General features: G+C 41.0%; 1 protein-coding gene across 3 annotated transcripts in view; it reads right to left on the bottom strand.

Annotated features, from left to right (window-relative positions):
• Positions 1 to 3,742: 3,742 nt before the first annotated feature.
• The window catches only part of XB22169588.L (receptor-type tyrosine-protein phosphatase V-like L homeolog), a 60,577-nt gene continuing 48,919 nt past the window's right edge, over positions 3,743 to 15,400 (bottom strand). For 2 of the 3 annotated variants that reach the window (XM_018246519.2, XM_018246517.2), the window contains 2 exons: positions 12,258 to 12,323; positions 3,743 to 5,220 (listed from right to left, as the gene is read on the bottom strand). In XM_018246519.2, the coding sequence (XP_018102008.1) occupies positions 5,104 to 5,220; positions 12,258 to 12,323 (183 nt within the window). In that variant the 3' untranslated portion in view covers positions 3,743 to 5,103. Of the gene's footprint in view, positions 5,221 to 11,656; positions 11,790 to 12,257; positions 12,324 to 15,400 lie in introns of those variants that run through there. The other variant, XM_018246518.2, reaches the window with a different exon arrangement.

Consider the following 15,400-nt stretch of genomic DNA (forward strand, 5'->3'; position numbering starts at 1 on the left):
TAGGGGGTCTATAGCATACTTCTACAATTAATTTGCTGGACTTTTTAGTATCAGTGAGAGCTCCACCCATAAGGCTTCAGCTCCCTCATTTCCTAACATAACGTCTCCTTTATATTAGCTTTTAAATAAGTAGTACCTAACAAACAGACATGCTGTACCCCTCCTCATTTTCTATTGCCTCTGTCCCTCCGAAACAGAGTATAGCAGCTGATATTAAATGTCCAGTCATGTGACAGCATGAGCATTTTGTAAATGTGGTCCCTGCCCTTAACAGTACCCTCAACCTAATCTCCAGTCCTCCCCCATTCTCCCTTACTATGCCCACTACCTCATCTAACCTGTCTTCCATGGAAAGTGTAATATTGCTATTATTAGCATGTATTTATAAAGCATATTATAAATGAGTGCATCCATTAAACATTACGGAGGTTATTTACTAAAACTCAAATTAATCTAATTTTTTTATTAAAAAAAAGTTGATCAAACCCCCTTCCACAAATTGAACTCATTTATCAATATAAATTTATTTTGCAACACAGTAGAGTATTAATTCATATTGTGTGATGGATGTTCTGAAACTCGAATATCGAATTGTCAGACAAAAACTCTGACTTTATCAGATTATCCAGCGCAGATCACAATGTCAAGAAGCAACTTCAAGGCCATCTGCCATTGACTTCTACATGACCTCGACAAGATTGAGATGGAGTATTTTTGGATTCTGATTTTCAGCAGCTTTGGGGTATAATAAATCTCTAAATTAGAGGTTTAATAAATGGGCTCCTACATGTTTTAGAAAACATCAGTTTTGGCTAGACAGAAGAGGCATGTGCCTAGGGCGCAGCAGCAGGGGGGCACCAGGCACCTACTTCTTCTGCCACCTACTTTTGTTCCAAACCCTTGTGCCCTCACTGCTTACCTGTTTTAATCTGTGGAAGGTGTCTGGCCAACAGGGCCAGGCCAAGGTAGTTTGGCACCCTAGGCAAGGGTTCCAATCAGTGCCCCCCCCCTCCTGCATTAGCATTTCCCACCTAACCATTATGGTTTTTAAATAAAAGAAAACACATTATTGAATGAAACCTTTCCAAACAAAAATAAGGCCACCAATATTGCCCCAAGACGATAGGCCCAAGCCCCCCATCTGTACCTGTGCCAGCTGCCAATGAGCCCAAAGCCATCAATACTGCCTAAGTCCCACCTGTATCTCGGCCAGCCCAGCAGCCATTAGCCATCAATATTGCCCCCAAGGCAGCAGGCCCAAGCCCCCCCCATCTGTACCTGTGCCAGCAGCCAGCCCAGCCATTTCCATCAATACTGCTGTCCAAGCCCATGCCCATCTGTGCCAGCCCAGCAGCCATCAACATTTCCCCAAGGCAGCAGGCCCAAGCCCCCCATGATCCCATGATGTGTACCTGTGCCAGCAGCCAACAATGACCCCAGCCATACTGCTGCCCAAGCCCACACCCCCACCTGTACCAGCCCAGCAGCCATCAATATTTCCCCCAAGGTGGCAGGCCCAAGCCCCCCCCCCATTATCTGTACCTGTGCCAGCAAGCATCACGGTCATTGTAATAAAAGCCCAGGCCCAGCAGGACAGGTCTTCACCGTGAGTTCTCCCTGTAGCGTGCATGGGTTCTCTCTGCTGCTGCCCAACCGTTCCGTTGCAATGACGTGACTGACGCCGCAGCCTACTGCGCATCTGCATCATCATGGAAGGCACCAAGTCATGCTCGAGGGTGGGGGAGCACCTTCAGAATTTAAACAGGCTCAAACAAACCCCAGAGGGGTTTGGGACATGCGATTTTTAAAAACTATGATGCCATTAATAAAGGCCAAGCGAACAGAATAGTAAAAATTCCCTGAGAAGTGCGCCCCCCTAGTGATTACGCCCTAGGTGCTTGCCTACCCCTTGGCCCGGCCGGCCTGGCCCGCCCCTGGCAGTGTCTGTGCAGTTATTGTGCACTTAAGACTCTTTGACATGAATTGCACACAACTGAGCTTGTTGCTTGCATGTCATACTTTTCAGCACTTGGGGTCTGCACCCAAGTTTGCTGCATCAATTTATGTGGCTGTAGCGCCAGTGTTCCCCTGTGTTAATAGATGCACTTGCAGAAATGCTATAAAAAGGTGGGGGTGTGACGAAAGGAGGGAAAAGGAGTGGCGAGAGCCAGTGCCGGGCGCCAAAGGCAACACGAGCGACTTATGACTACATCAGCCTCCTTCTGATATGCGTGCGTGCACAAGCACAGAACCTGCTGCAGTGCACATTCAAGAAGTATTGGATTGATGCCACAGGGGAAACAAGTGGTTTTTGACCACACCACTTTCTGTGGCCACACCCCCTAATTACCATGTTTGTTTTACAAAATTTGGCAGGTTATGAAAGTTTGAAAATATTTCTCCTTATCTAAACTGTGTTTTTGTGTCTCAAAATTGTTACAAAGTATCTTATTTGCACCTGTTAGCTGTTCTGGGCTCTCTGCTAAAAGCCAATTAAGTGAGAAACTTTGTTTCTTTTTCTGGCTGTTCAGTGCATAGAAAAGAGGGACTTTGCAGTACAAATGAGGGACTGCGGGTTGAGCTGTCAAAAGAGGGACTGTCCCTCCGTAAAAGGGACAGTTGGGAGGTATGCTATCTGATCCCATTGTAAGCAGCAGTTCTGTCCTGCTTTATGGCAGCTGAGATTCTAGCTATCTATATAACAGAGCATTCTGTCCCAGTGGCTGCACAGATCCTCTCTGATCCCCAGTGAAAGCAGTCGTGCATCAGAGAGCTCTCAGAGAACCAGAGGAATGGAGAGTGTCAGCCCAGGCCATGCAAGGCCTGGGCGGGCAAACCCCCAGCGTGAGGCCCAGGCCTTGGGGCCTACACTGGAAGGTGTGAGATCCACCAGGGCGGTGCAGACAAGGAGTAAAGCAGCAGGGAGTGAACGGAAAGGAGCAGCAAGGAGATCAAGATCTGTTTCCTTGGGAAGGATTTCTTCCACAGACATGGAGGATTTTGAGTGAGAGGGAGGGAAGGAAGGAGATTGTTGGAAAAGAAAGACAAGTGGAAAGTAAAGCAGATATTGTATATGTTGCAAATATGGAGGGTTGTGTGTTGTGTTGTTAAACATAAAGATAAAATGGAAACCAGCCAGCATTTTATTTCTCCTGATCTCTTTGCCTCTATGAAATCTGTGTCAGGGGAAGACTGTGAGTTTGCAGGTGGATAGGCAGCACAGAGCAAACCCAGCAAACAAACAGGGGCTGAATATGCAGCAGCTGCTTTGCACCATGCGGCCAACATGCAGTCTCCAGTGGCTGATTGTAGGGGAGGAATGGCTGCTTCTAAAACTTCCCCTGAGAGGCATCAAGCACCCCATGCTCTGGTAACAAAAACTGCCTCATGTGCAGGGGTGCGGGTGGTGTCTGGAGCTGGTGTGGAGTCAGGGGAGGCAGTGGGAACAAACTCCAGCAGCCATATTGCTACTCCCTCTGTAGAGATGCATAAGAGTCTCACAGGGAACAGCCATCTTGGTACTCCCACATAAAGGGAAACAATTGATCTGATATAAATGAACAACCCCAAGCAGAAAGCCTCTTAAAGGGACAGTATGCTGATTCAAGTCACAACCAGGATCAAACACCTACCACTGATGAACTGGTTGAATTAATAAAATTGGCAAATGAACAGGAGCTGCAACGGAAAAAATTTAAAGTTGAGTTGCAAAAAGCATTTTATAACTATTCAACTGCTGATGTGGAGAAGCAAGACTTTTATTTAGCAATAGTCAACAAAATAAATGAAGAGTTCAGAACCTTAGAAAAACAGATTTTGCAGAATTATAAAAAAATTGGTCCCCTTTCTGAAGTCTATACAAACAGGAGAAGGTTTGAGGACTCTCGGCAAGCTCTTAAACAGCCGGCATCCAGAAGTCCAGACATTTTTTCTTTGCATTCTTTATTTTAATAATGCAAATCTGCAAAAGTAGGACATTTGTTTAAATAAAATAACTAATGAAATATAAGACTGTTCCTACATAAATATAGTTGGGGGGAAACCCTCTTCTATTGTAAATACTTTGGGCATCCATGTAAAAAAGTAGGTGATGTCATGGTGTTTTGGCACAAGACAAAGAAATGTCAGTTACCAAATAAATTAGAAGAAACTGAAAATAGTACAAAAAAAATATTATTATTATTATTGTTTTTTTAAATTAAAGTTTTTTAAAAAAATGCTGTAAACTTCACTGCTGCTACTTCACTTGCTTCATGTGAGCGCCTTTAGATCAGATACAAGGAAATCAAAGTGCCTTCCCAAGTCATGTCAGTGACTGAGCCAGTATAATGTCTGGCCAGTGTGTGACACTGAAGGGGTCAAATAAGATAACTTCCTAAATTATTGCTTGGACCAGATCCAGAAGTCAGAGCAGTGGGGCATCTATGACAATCTCATTGAAGTTTACATAGGAAAGGAGCGCAAAAGGTGTTTAGCAGTCAATTTAGTGAAGTTTGCATCATGAATAGTTTTTTCACATGTATGGATGTCCCAATGTTCTCATATGGTCATCTGACTTAAATGATTATTAGAAAATGTAACAGGTGTGGAGACCCTTGGTAAAACCCCTATATAATCTGTGCAGTTCAGAAGAAAAGCAGAAGTTTAGATGTCTCCAATTCCCCACTCTGCATGTAACATTAAAAAAAATTATTTTAGGATTTAGTTCTACTCAGGTGCCCTTGGTAAAACCCCTATATAATCAGAGCAGTTCAGAAGAAAAGCAGAAGTTTAGATTTCTCCAATTCCCACTCTGCATGTAACATTAAAAAAAATGATTTTAGGATTTAGTTCTACTCAGATGCCGTAATCCTATTGGTATATTATCCAGTAGAATCAGGCAGCACTAGCAGGGCTAGTGGGAATAAAAGTATGAGTTAGTGGTCATTCCTAAACATATTCAGCACCTGAGACATTAAAAAGGCTGTTAAAATATGAATAAAATAGAAGACCCAAACACTTCTACACAATAAAAAGAGCTTACAAAAATTTCTTAAATAGACTTCTGTGCATAATATACAGATTGAGGTATATAAAAAAAAGCATCATTGCACTGGTTTCCTTTCAGTCTGCTGTAGACTTGGCAACGGACTTCTCTTCAGGACTCCTTTTGATTCTGCAGCACTTCCCAGGTGCAATCCCAGGTGCTGAAGCATTTCTTGTAATAGTAGGTTTTGCAAACTAGACAAGAGAGAGACAGGCATCGGATATAAAGAGGTGTTTGCACACAACAGCACAGACAACGGTTCAAGCTGGATGGTGGCTGTACAGAAAAGAAAGCTATCCTCTATCTATTCTTATTACAGCATTAAAAACATACAAATGAAATGAAATATGACAAAAAACTCAAAATATGGTTCCTAAGCATTTCAGGACCGACACAGCATAACTTCTTACGATTTCTTGACAGACACAGCGTGGCCCCCTCAGTATTTCATGCGTGCGAATGCTCAAAAACTCATTTTTAATATATATAGAGAGAAAAACAGAGACTGCCAAGGCAAAAAGGTTTATCGCAAAGAGGAGGTTCCCTGTGTTATGGGGGTTTGTGTAACAGGTCTGCCAAATTGCATTACTGACATCAGGCTGGAACAGGGTTGCCAGGTCTAATTTTCAAAACCAGCCCAAAACTAGCCAAAAGGCACTTCAAAAGTAGCCCAAAAATAGCACAATATGCACATTGAAAAAAATGCCCTAACAAATAATATATGTCAAAATATGTCTTTTTGTGAATTTTCACTGCTTTGCAAATGTTTTCACGAAAGGGGACAGCTTCACCCATCACCAGGGGCGTATCTACAGACCATCTCTGCTCCTGACCTCCAACCCGCTCCTGACGCTCACTTACCCTGTCTGCCCACTTGCCCTGCCCACTCCGCATGAAGTAGGTATGCTCCAAGAGGGCAGAGGGCGGTTTGCTGGGGATGGAGGACTGTGACTAGGAAATTTTTGGGGCCCAAAAAAGTAATTTGTTGTGGGGCCCAGTTACAACTAGTTACGCCACTGCCATCAGTAATCATGAATCAAGGGCAGGGTGATAAAATGAATACAAAGAATACATTGGTTGCCTCATGTCACAAGTATTCCTAGTGCAAGGCTAAAAACATTACATATAGTCTCAGAAACATCCCCACAGCAGAGATCCCATTCTGGACATTGTGCTGATACAGCAGATGCACCTTATTTGGCAATTGTGCTGATGTTAGATGGACAGAGGGGCACAATTATGCTAAAACAAGGATGATGACTGGATACCATGGGACCATAGGAAGAAGAAGTGCTTAATTCACTACCCATTGGAGGGAATGTCATTGTATAATCTGCAACCAAAACATACAATGAAATCTCTGTTAGGCAAAGCCAAAACGTTTAAATAAATAACATTTATTTGTTTTCAGAATTTACTTGTGTGCTGGTGTTTTTTTTTATTCATGTGACCACTATCTATTTTCTTCATCATGCATGGAGACCAGCTCTCAATATATCCACTGTTCTTACTTCCATCCAGCTTGTGATGAGTGAACCTTACCCTGATGACCCTCTTATGGCTGGTAATTGCAAGCAAAATAATACATTATTAAAGGGTACATATATAACTGGCTTGTGCAAGGTGTGTGACTGTTTGGGCAGTATAGGCAATAGCTCTCTGTTTCTGAGGCCAATTTTATTGTAGGTTGAGACAATAAGAGGGTTATTTAATAAAGTCTGAATGCCAAAACTATAAACTATAAAATCCAAATTTTTAGTGGAAAATAAACTTTTTTTCGGGAATTATTATACCCACTGGATGGAAAAAGTCCAAATCTGAAAATCTGGTATTTTAGACCTGCCGAGGTTGTACAGTCACATGAAAAAGTTTGGGAACCCCTCTCAGCCTGCATAATAATGTAATCTACTTTCAACAACAAAAAAGGTAAAAGCGGTATGTCTTTCCCAGGAACATCTGAGTACTGGGGCGTTTTCTGAACAAATATTTTTAGTGAAGCAGTATTCAGTTGTATGAAATTAAATGTGAAAAATTTGGGTACCCTTGTAATTTTTTCTAATTTGAATTCATGTAACTCTTCAATACTGATTACTGGCAACACCAAAGTGGTTGGATTAGCTCGTTAAGCCTTCAAATTCATAGGCAGGTGTGTCCAATGATGAGAAAAGGTGTTTAAGGTGGCCAATTGCAAGTTTTGCTTCTGTTTGACTCTCTTCTGAAGAGTGACAGCATGGGATCCTCAAAGCAACTCTCAAAAGATCTCAAAACAAAGATTGTTCATTATCATGGTTTAGGGGAAGGTTACAAAAAGCTATCTCAGCAGTTTAAACTGGCATTTTCAACTGTAAGGAATGTAATCAGGAAATGGAAGGGCACAGGCACAGTTGCTGTAAATCCCAGGTCTGGCAGGCCAAGAAAAAACAGGAGGGGCATATGCGTAGGATTGTGAGAATGATTACAAACAACCCAATGATCACCTCCAAATACCTGCAATAACATCTTGCTGCAGATGGTGTATCTGTCCATCGTTCTACAATTCAGTGCAATTTACACAAAGAATATCTGTATGGCAAGGTTATGAGAAAGAAGCCCTTTCTTTACTGAGCCCACAAACAGTTGCTTGTTGTATGCAAAAGCTCCACAAAGCCACCATCATTTTGGAACAAAGTGCTTTTGACTGATGAGACAAAAATTTAGTTATTTGGTCATAACAAAAAGTGATTTGCATGGTGGAAGAACACCGCATTCCAAGAAAAACACCTGCTACCTACTGTCAAATTTGGTGGAGGTTCCATCATGCTGTGGGGCTGTATGGCTAGTTCAGGGACTGCGGCCCTTGTTAAAGACAAGGGTCGGATGAATTCAACCCAATATCAACAAATTCTTCAGAATAATGTTCAAACATCAGTCACAAAGTTGAAGTTATGCAGGGGTTGGATATTCCAACAAGACAATGACCCTAAACACACTTCGAAATCTACAAAGGCATTTATACAGAGGGAGAAGTACAATATTCTGGAATGACCATCACAGTCCCCCCCGACTTGAATATCATCGCAAATCTATGGGATGAATTGAAGCAGGCCGTCCATGCTCTACAGCCATCATATTTAAAGGGATACTGTCATGGGAAAAAAAAATTTTTTCAAAATGAATCAGTTAATAGTGCTGCTCCAGCAGAATTCTGCACTGAAATCCATTTCTCAAAAGAGCAAACAGATTTTTTTATATTCAATTTTTAAATCTGACACGGGGCTAGACATTTTGTCAATTTCCCAGCTGCCCCATGTCATGTGACTTGTGCCTGCACTTCAGGAGAGTAATGCTTTTTGGCAGGCTGCTGTTTCTCCTTCTCAATGTAACTGAAGGAGTCTCAGTGGGACATGGGTTTTTACGATTGAGTGTTGTTCTTAGATCTACCAGGCAGCTGTTATCTTGTGTTAGGGAGCTGTTATCTGGTTACCTTCCCATTGTTCTTTTGTTTGGCTGCTGGGGGGAAAAGGGAGGGGGTGATAATCACTCCAACTTGCAGTACAGCAGTAAAGAGTGATTGAAGTTTATCAGAGCACAAGTCACATGACATGGGGCAGCTGGGAAATTGACAAAATGTCTAGCCCCATGTCAGATTTCAAAATTGAATATAAAAAAATCTGTTTGCTCTTTTGAGAAATGGATTTCAGTGCAGAATTCTGCTGGAGCAGCACTATTAACTGATTCATTTTGAAAAAAAAAAATTTTCCCATGACAGTATCCCTTTAACAGAACTGGAGAGGTTTTGTATGGGTGAATGGTCAAAAATACTGCCATCCAGAATCCAGACAATCATATAGGGGTGTCTAGAGGGTGTTACATTTGCAAAAGGAGGCTCAACTAAGTATTGATGTAATATCTCTGTTGGGGTGGCCAAATGTATGCACCTGTCTAATTTTATGATGCATATTGCATATTTTCTGTTAATCCGATAAACTTTGTCACTGCTGAAATACTACTGCTTCCATAAGGCATTTTATATATTAAAAGGAAGTTGCTGCTTTGAAAGCTCAGCTTAACAAAAATGCTTAACAAAAACTCCCCCATATTTTTTTTATGACTGTATATAAGTCACTGGGAGAAGTCCCAAAGATATACTGAGCTGTGCTGGTTTTCGTGCAAAAATCCAAAGATTTTGTGGTTTTCGGGCGGAAAATCCGAGAAATTTGTACAAATTTTCAGACGATTTTCATGATTTTTTTCGAACTTTTTCCTGACCTGGAATTTTTCAGGAAAATGTATCGATAAATAAGGGGAAATAACCCGTGTGGATTTGGTCGGAGTATATTTCAGAAAATTGGAGAAATTCGTATTTTGATAAATAACCCTCTTTAATGTTCTTAGCTCTTGGTCAACAAGCTTCTTTGCAACCAATTTTAGTGTTCAATATCTGATTTAATAGACTAAAACATTACAGTATCTATCTGAAAACCAGATTCTGTAATGCCAAAAATCTGTAGTTTCCCACAATGCAATATTTTAGTTAGTTTGTTCAATCTTGTCTACCATAATGTTCCGCTATTTTTTTTCTCCATGGTTGATAATATTGAGATGTTTCTATATTTTTCTCATGAAAGAGTAAAAAAAAGTAAAAATATTATTCTGTCCAATTTTCACTTTGTAATAGTTATTATTTTCATCCCTCTTGTTCCAGTCTTTCGAGTTTAAATACAACAGAGCAGTATTTGTTTCCAATGCCAGAAAGTGGACAGAAAAGCATGCTATACCATGTCCACAGGTGAGACAACTGACAACCGTTGGACTTTTTATTTTTGAATAATTTTACTTTAAATGTCTTTTACTTTCCATTATGTAGGAACTCGGATAAAGAATCACAAGAGAAGTCTAGTTCTGCTGAAGGCACTAAACGCAAAAGTGCAGAAATCCCCGAAGAAGCAAAAAAACCCCGCAGAGAAACATGACATGCTCTTGATTTTTGTTTGTGTATTTGTTTGTTGTTCTGTTCAATAAAGTTCATGTATTTTTCCAGTAAATCCTTGTTTGTATATATTTTGTTGTTTTTGGAATCTTTACTATGCAATTCTTTTTTTAAATAAAATAGTAGACATTTATATTATGATTGTTGGCCCACAGTTTTTTTTGTTTTTAATGGCCACTTCTAAGAGTGCAGTGGGAGGACAATGGAAGTAGTACATTTGACTTTTTTTCTTAAGTAATGTATGGTAAATGTGTTTGTATAATAATTTTAGTAGTAGTTATTGGTAAAACTTGCCACCGCACCAGTTGGTAAGTGGACATAAAGGGGCAGATTCACTAAGGGTCGAATTTCGAAGTAAAAAATACTTCGAAATTCGACCCTCGAATTGAAATCCTTCGACTTCGAATATCGAAGTCGAAGGATTTAGCGCTAAACGGTCGTTCGATCGATCGAAGGATTTTTCGTTCGATCGAACGATTAAATCCTTCGAATCAAACGATTCGAAGGATTTTAATCCAACGATCGAAGGAAAATCCTTCGATCAAAAAAAGGTTAGCAAACCTATGGGGACCTTCCCCATAGGCTAACATTGACTTCGGTAGGTTTTACCTGCCGAAGTAGGGGGTCGAAGTTTTTTTTAAAGGGAAAGTACTTCGACTATCGAATGGTCGAATAGTCGAACGATTTTTCGTTCGATTCGTTCGATTTCGTTCGTATTCGAACGAATTTAACCAATTCAATGGTCGAAGTACCAAAAAAATACTTCGAAATTCGAATTTTTTCCATTCGAATCCTTCACTCGGGTTTAGTGAATCGGCCCCAAAGTGTTAGATTAGGGTCACAATGCATGCCAAACAGTCTTGAACAGTCATGTGGCAGAACAGATTACCTGTTCCCTAAGCACTGGGTACAGAATAAATGTATTTTATCCATTTATGTCTAAAGGGATGCACCAAATTCAGGATTAGAACAGATCCTTAAAATCATGTGAACCAGGAAATTGTAATTTCCCCCCACACACACACACAGGATACGTGGTTCTTTTGAACCCTTCAGATTCCGTTCCAGATGTGGCCACCTACAGTCCTTAATGAAAGATTCGGCATTCTGCTCAATGCCAAAATGGTGAATTAGGTGCATCCCTTCTTTCCAATGTAAAAATGTAGTGTTAAATTGTTTTTTGTTATAATTACAACTAAGGAAGCTGGTTTGGAGACTCTTTCAGAGTAGAGGTTTATTGTTTTAGAGCCATTCATCTACTTATTTATTTATATTTTTATTCAACTGACTTTGGTAATAATAACGATAAACAAAAAAACAATCCACTGCTAATGTTAAAACATCACAACTGAATACATACACAGACCCAATGAGGACATTCCAGATCTGTCCTGGAACTATTACAATTTTTTATGGAAAGTGTTGCAAATTTAAAGTAAAGATACTACAATGATTCAATGAGCATCCACTGTTCCATAGTAAGTTAGGTTGGAAAACAAAACACACATCCATCAAGTTCAACATTTAAAGTCTTATCTAACTGCAAGTTGATCCAGAGGAAGGCAAAAAAATTTTTTAAGCCTCTTCAATTTGCCTCAGAGGGTAAAAAATGTCTTCCTTATTGCAAGATGGCAATCTGACTAGTCCCTGGATCAACTTGTACTATGGGCTATCTTTTATAACCATGTATTCCCTCCCTTGCTAAAAAGCCATCAAACCCCTTCTTAAAGCTATTTAATGTATCCACCAGCATGACCAATCCGGGGTGAGAATTCCACATCTTAACAGCCATTACTGTAAAAAGAAAAAAAAATAGTCATCCAACAGAATTCTCCCCAGCACACTCATGATGTCTATCTGAATGGACATCTAAAATTAAATGGCATTAATGAAGTTAAAGGGGAAGTTTACCTTCCGATACATATTTACAAGATGGACCTGTTCTAAATAATTTTTAATTTGATTTTCAATAATTTTCTATGATTTTCAAATTATTAAGCTACAAGGTATATTGCCTTGCCTGTATGAAATGTTATATGTTTATATGGTTTGACCACATAAATTTCCACAGAACAGAAAAAAGTTCTAACCAGTTTAGAAGATCCTGCATTCATGTAAAAATCACATGCTGTGATTTAGAGATCTGAGAGAACCTATGTTAGTTTCTTACCATTTTCTTGAAGATAAGTATTTACTGGCACTTGCATATACGTCCCGCACCATTGGCTTATTAGGTTATATTCATTTCTATTTGTTACTTACTGTGTGAGGGGCTTCCATCTGTACTATTTTTTCAATGATACAGTAATGCACAAATATATATTGCTCCTGCAACATAAAAAAAAAAAATATTTTTACAACTAAATATTTTATCAGAACATTTAAAAAACTAAAATATAAAAAGCTTGCCAAAATATATACCCTTTACGAGCTCCATGTCAGTACTTACTGGGTTAGCCCCTCCCCCATGCTACCATCAGAAGGACCCTCCCCAAGTCTTTAAAGACCGGCCACACCCACCTACCGGCGTCTTTTTTTTCCCCTTCTCATTTTGCTCTCATCGGAAGAAAAATGGTTTTCTTTTAACCTTGGGAAAGCATAGGTCTGCCCATAAGGCGTCCTAGGGACAGGGGTTTTTGGTCCATGGGACCTTTTGTTCCCCAGCACTCGGCCTCATATCCTGGAGTCTTCTGTGCTTCAGCTTCTGGATCAGGTAAGACACTGGTGTGCAATGTTTGCTACTCCTGGTCTGCCTGTGTTTCAGTTTCTGTATTGCTGTCAGAGCATTCGACGGCAAGTGCTTGTCCCCCCCCATCCGGTGTGCCCTCCTGACCTGCCCAAAAGGCGTCCAGGGGCAGTGGTGTATGTGACCCCTACACACCCTTTATTTTTATGGATGGACGAGGGAGGCGGCAGTTAAAGGGTCAGCCAATTATTAGGCAAAATTAGTTAGGGGCCTGAGCCTTACTGCCTCCTGTTTTTCTTTTTTCTTGTCTTTTAAACAGAGGGCAGGTTCCATGGCCAGCTGCCTTCCTCAGCAGACTTTCCTAAGGTAGAGGTCATTTAAAAAAAAAAAATGCTTGCCTTATAGGTTTCAGCTAGAAACGGTGCATGGCTCTGTTAGGAGATACCAATTATCCAATTTGCCTCTGTGTAACCACAGCAGTTGCTTTTGGTTACCTGCTTATGCAGACAGCAGCTGAGTTTAATCAGCGGGTTCCACTGGTAAAGTGACCCCCCATTGAGCACAATTATGGGATTCCTCTGTATGTGCAGACACCAGCTGAGTATAGCAAGTGGAGATGGCCCCGCCCACTCTCTAACTCTGCAGACTGGAACCTATTTCCAGGAGCCTCTGGTAAGTACTGCTATCAGTAAACTTGTGAGGCCTGTTAACAATGAACCTGGTGTCCTGCAATATGTGGCATTAGAGACCTACCTACAGCCTGGCATTAGGAGCTACAGGTAAGGAACATGTTCATATTCTGTTCTGAAGTGTACTGAGCTAATCCTTTGCTGATCTGCACTGTGCAAGGTTCTGACCTTTTGCCCACCTGAAACCAGCAGTGTATGCTGAGTTCTGGCTAATTGCTCACCTTATTCCAATAGTTCTAGTGGCTAACACTACCCTATGCAAAACTACAGTGTACTGAGTCCTGTACATTTGCATACCTGACAACAATAGCCATAATGAATGCTGCTATTTGTTCTGTGAGGTGATGTGCTGAGGTTTTTGCTATTCCTGGAATCAGCTCTCCAGTATTGCTCTCCTGGAACCAGTTGCCCTTATGAATGCATCCCTGGGCTGGCTGGCGGCTAGGCTCTGATATACTGTATGCTTGCTCTAAACAGCAGCTAATTCAAACTATGTATAACATGTTGCTGTGATTGTATCTTTGCTTTGCAGGATCTAATACACATCCGAATGTCTTATAATGCAATGCATTCTTCTATGTTAAGGTATTATTTAATTCAATTAAACATGGAATTGTATCAGGTTAATGTTCTTGTTCTAGGTGAGTTTACATATTATTTTTGATTATACACAGCAGGAGCGGCTCAAGCCTGTCTGCTATATGGATTACAGGTATTAATTGTAGAACACAATGTTTGGGGCCCTTCTCTGCAAGTTTTTCCCTGTTTTGTGTTGCAATTCACTGTCGGCATTACTGGAGGGCCAAGGCAGTTTGCTCCTTATTCCGGTCAAATAGGCAGTATTATACAATATCCATAGCTGGAGCTCTGGGGTTGGTGAGTATACTCTACCAGAGAGCAGTATCTCTAGGTCCTCAACAGAGGCCTATGTAATAATCTGCCATTATAATACATGTGGCTTAATACATGCTAGCCTCTACACCCTGGCTCTACACCCTGTTGGTGGTCTCTAAAGGATCACTTATGGTGGCTCTATATAAGACTAAGTCGTCTAATCATCCGAGGAGTATGCTTATCCTAAGAAAGCCAATACCTTCAGAATGAATGCTTAACCAATGGTTAACTGTAGCGTGTAAGTGTTCTGCATAAGAGTCTTACATGTGTGCGTATCATGCGTGTGTGTGTGTGTATATGTCAGTATATATGTATACATATATGTATATAGGTGTATGGGCCATCTGCATATATATGCATGGGGGGAGGATATGTGTGATTTTACTGGTCCTGACAAAAACCGTAATAAGGCAAGAAAGCTCGCAACTATTTTTTCTTGGCTGAAATAACCCTATATGCATTGTGCCCAGGCCCAGACTGGCAATCTGTGGCTTCTGGCTAAGGCCAGAAGGGCTGCCTTAAGAGGCAATAGAAAGTCACTATTTAGTGGGCTGGTGGGGAACTGATGGACCCCTGTGTACAGTGGTGGAACTAGATGTTTCCGGGCCCCACAGCAAATTGATTTAGGGCCCCCAGCATGTCCAGAGGTTCACCTGTTTTTTCTAATGCATGTTGAGATCAAGCATTATTTTGCCCTCATGGGGCCCCTATGCCTCCTGGGCTCCCTGCAGCCGCGGGGTCTGCTTCTTCAGTAGTTACGTCCATGTCTGTACCTGGAGGTCCAGACCCGATTGTGCCCTTAGCTGGATAGCTCCTTAGTCCCTCCTAAGGGCCGTAGGTGGTGACTGCCACACAGAATTATGCATTGGCACATACTACTAATAAACCTACTGTCATAACACACACATCACACCCCTCGGAGATGACCTTTGTTCAGTCACTAGGGTTGCATAACTAAGTTTAATTGTTATTAAATCTTACCTATGTAAGCTCTCCTGGCAGTTAGATTGCCGTGGTATAAAATATGATACAGGTTGAACATTGCTGTTGCAGTTTTAGTCATACTAACAGCAAAGCAGAACATCTCTGTGGCCCAAAAGCCAGGTTTTTGCTCTGTGTCTAGAAGACAGACTTAG

Source organism: Xenopus laevis, chromosome 2L (genome assembly GCF_017654675.1).
Source record: "Xenopus laevis strain J_2021 chromosome 2L, Xenopus_laevis_v10.1, whole genome shotgun sequence".
Lineage (NCBI taxonomy): Eukaryota > Metazoa > Chordata > Amphibia > Anura > Pipidae > Xenopus > Xenopus laevis.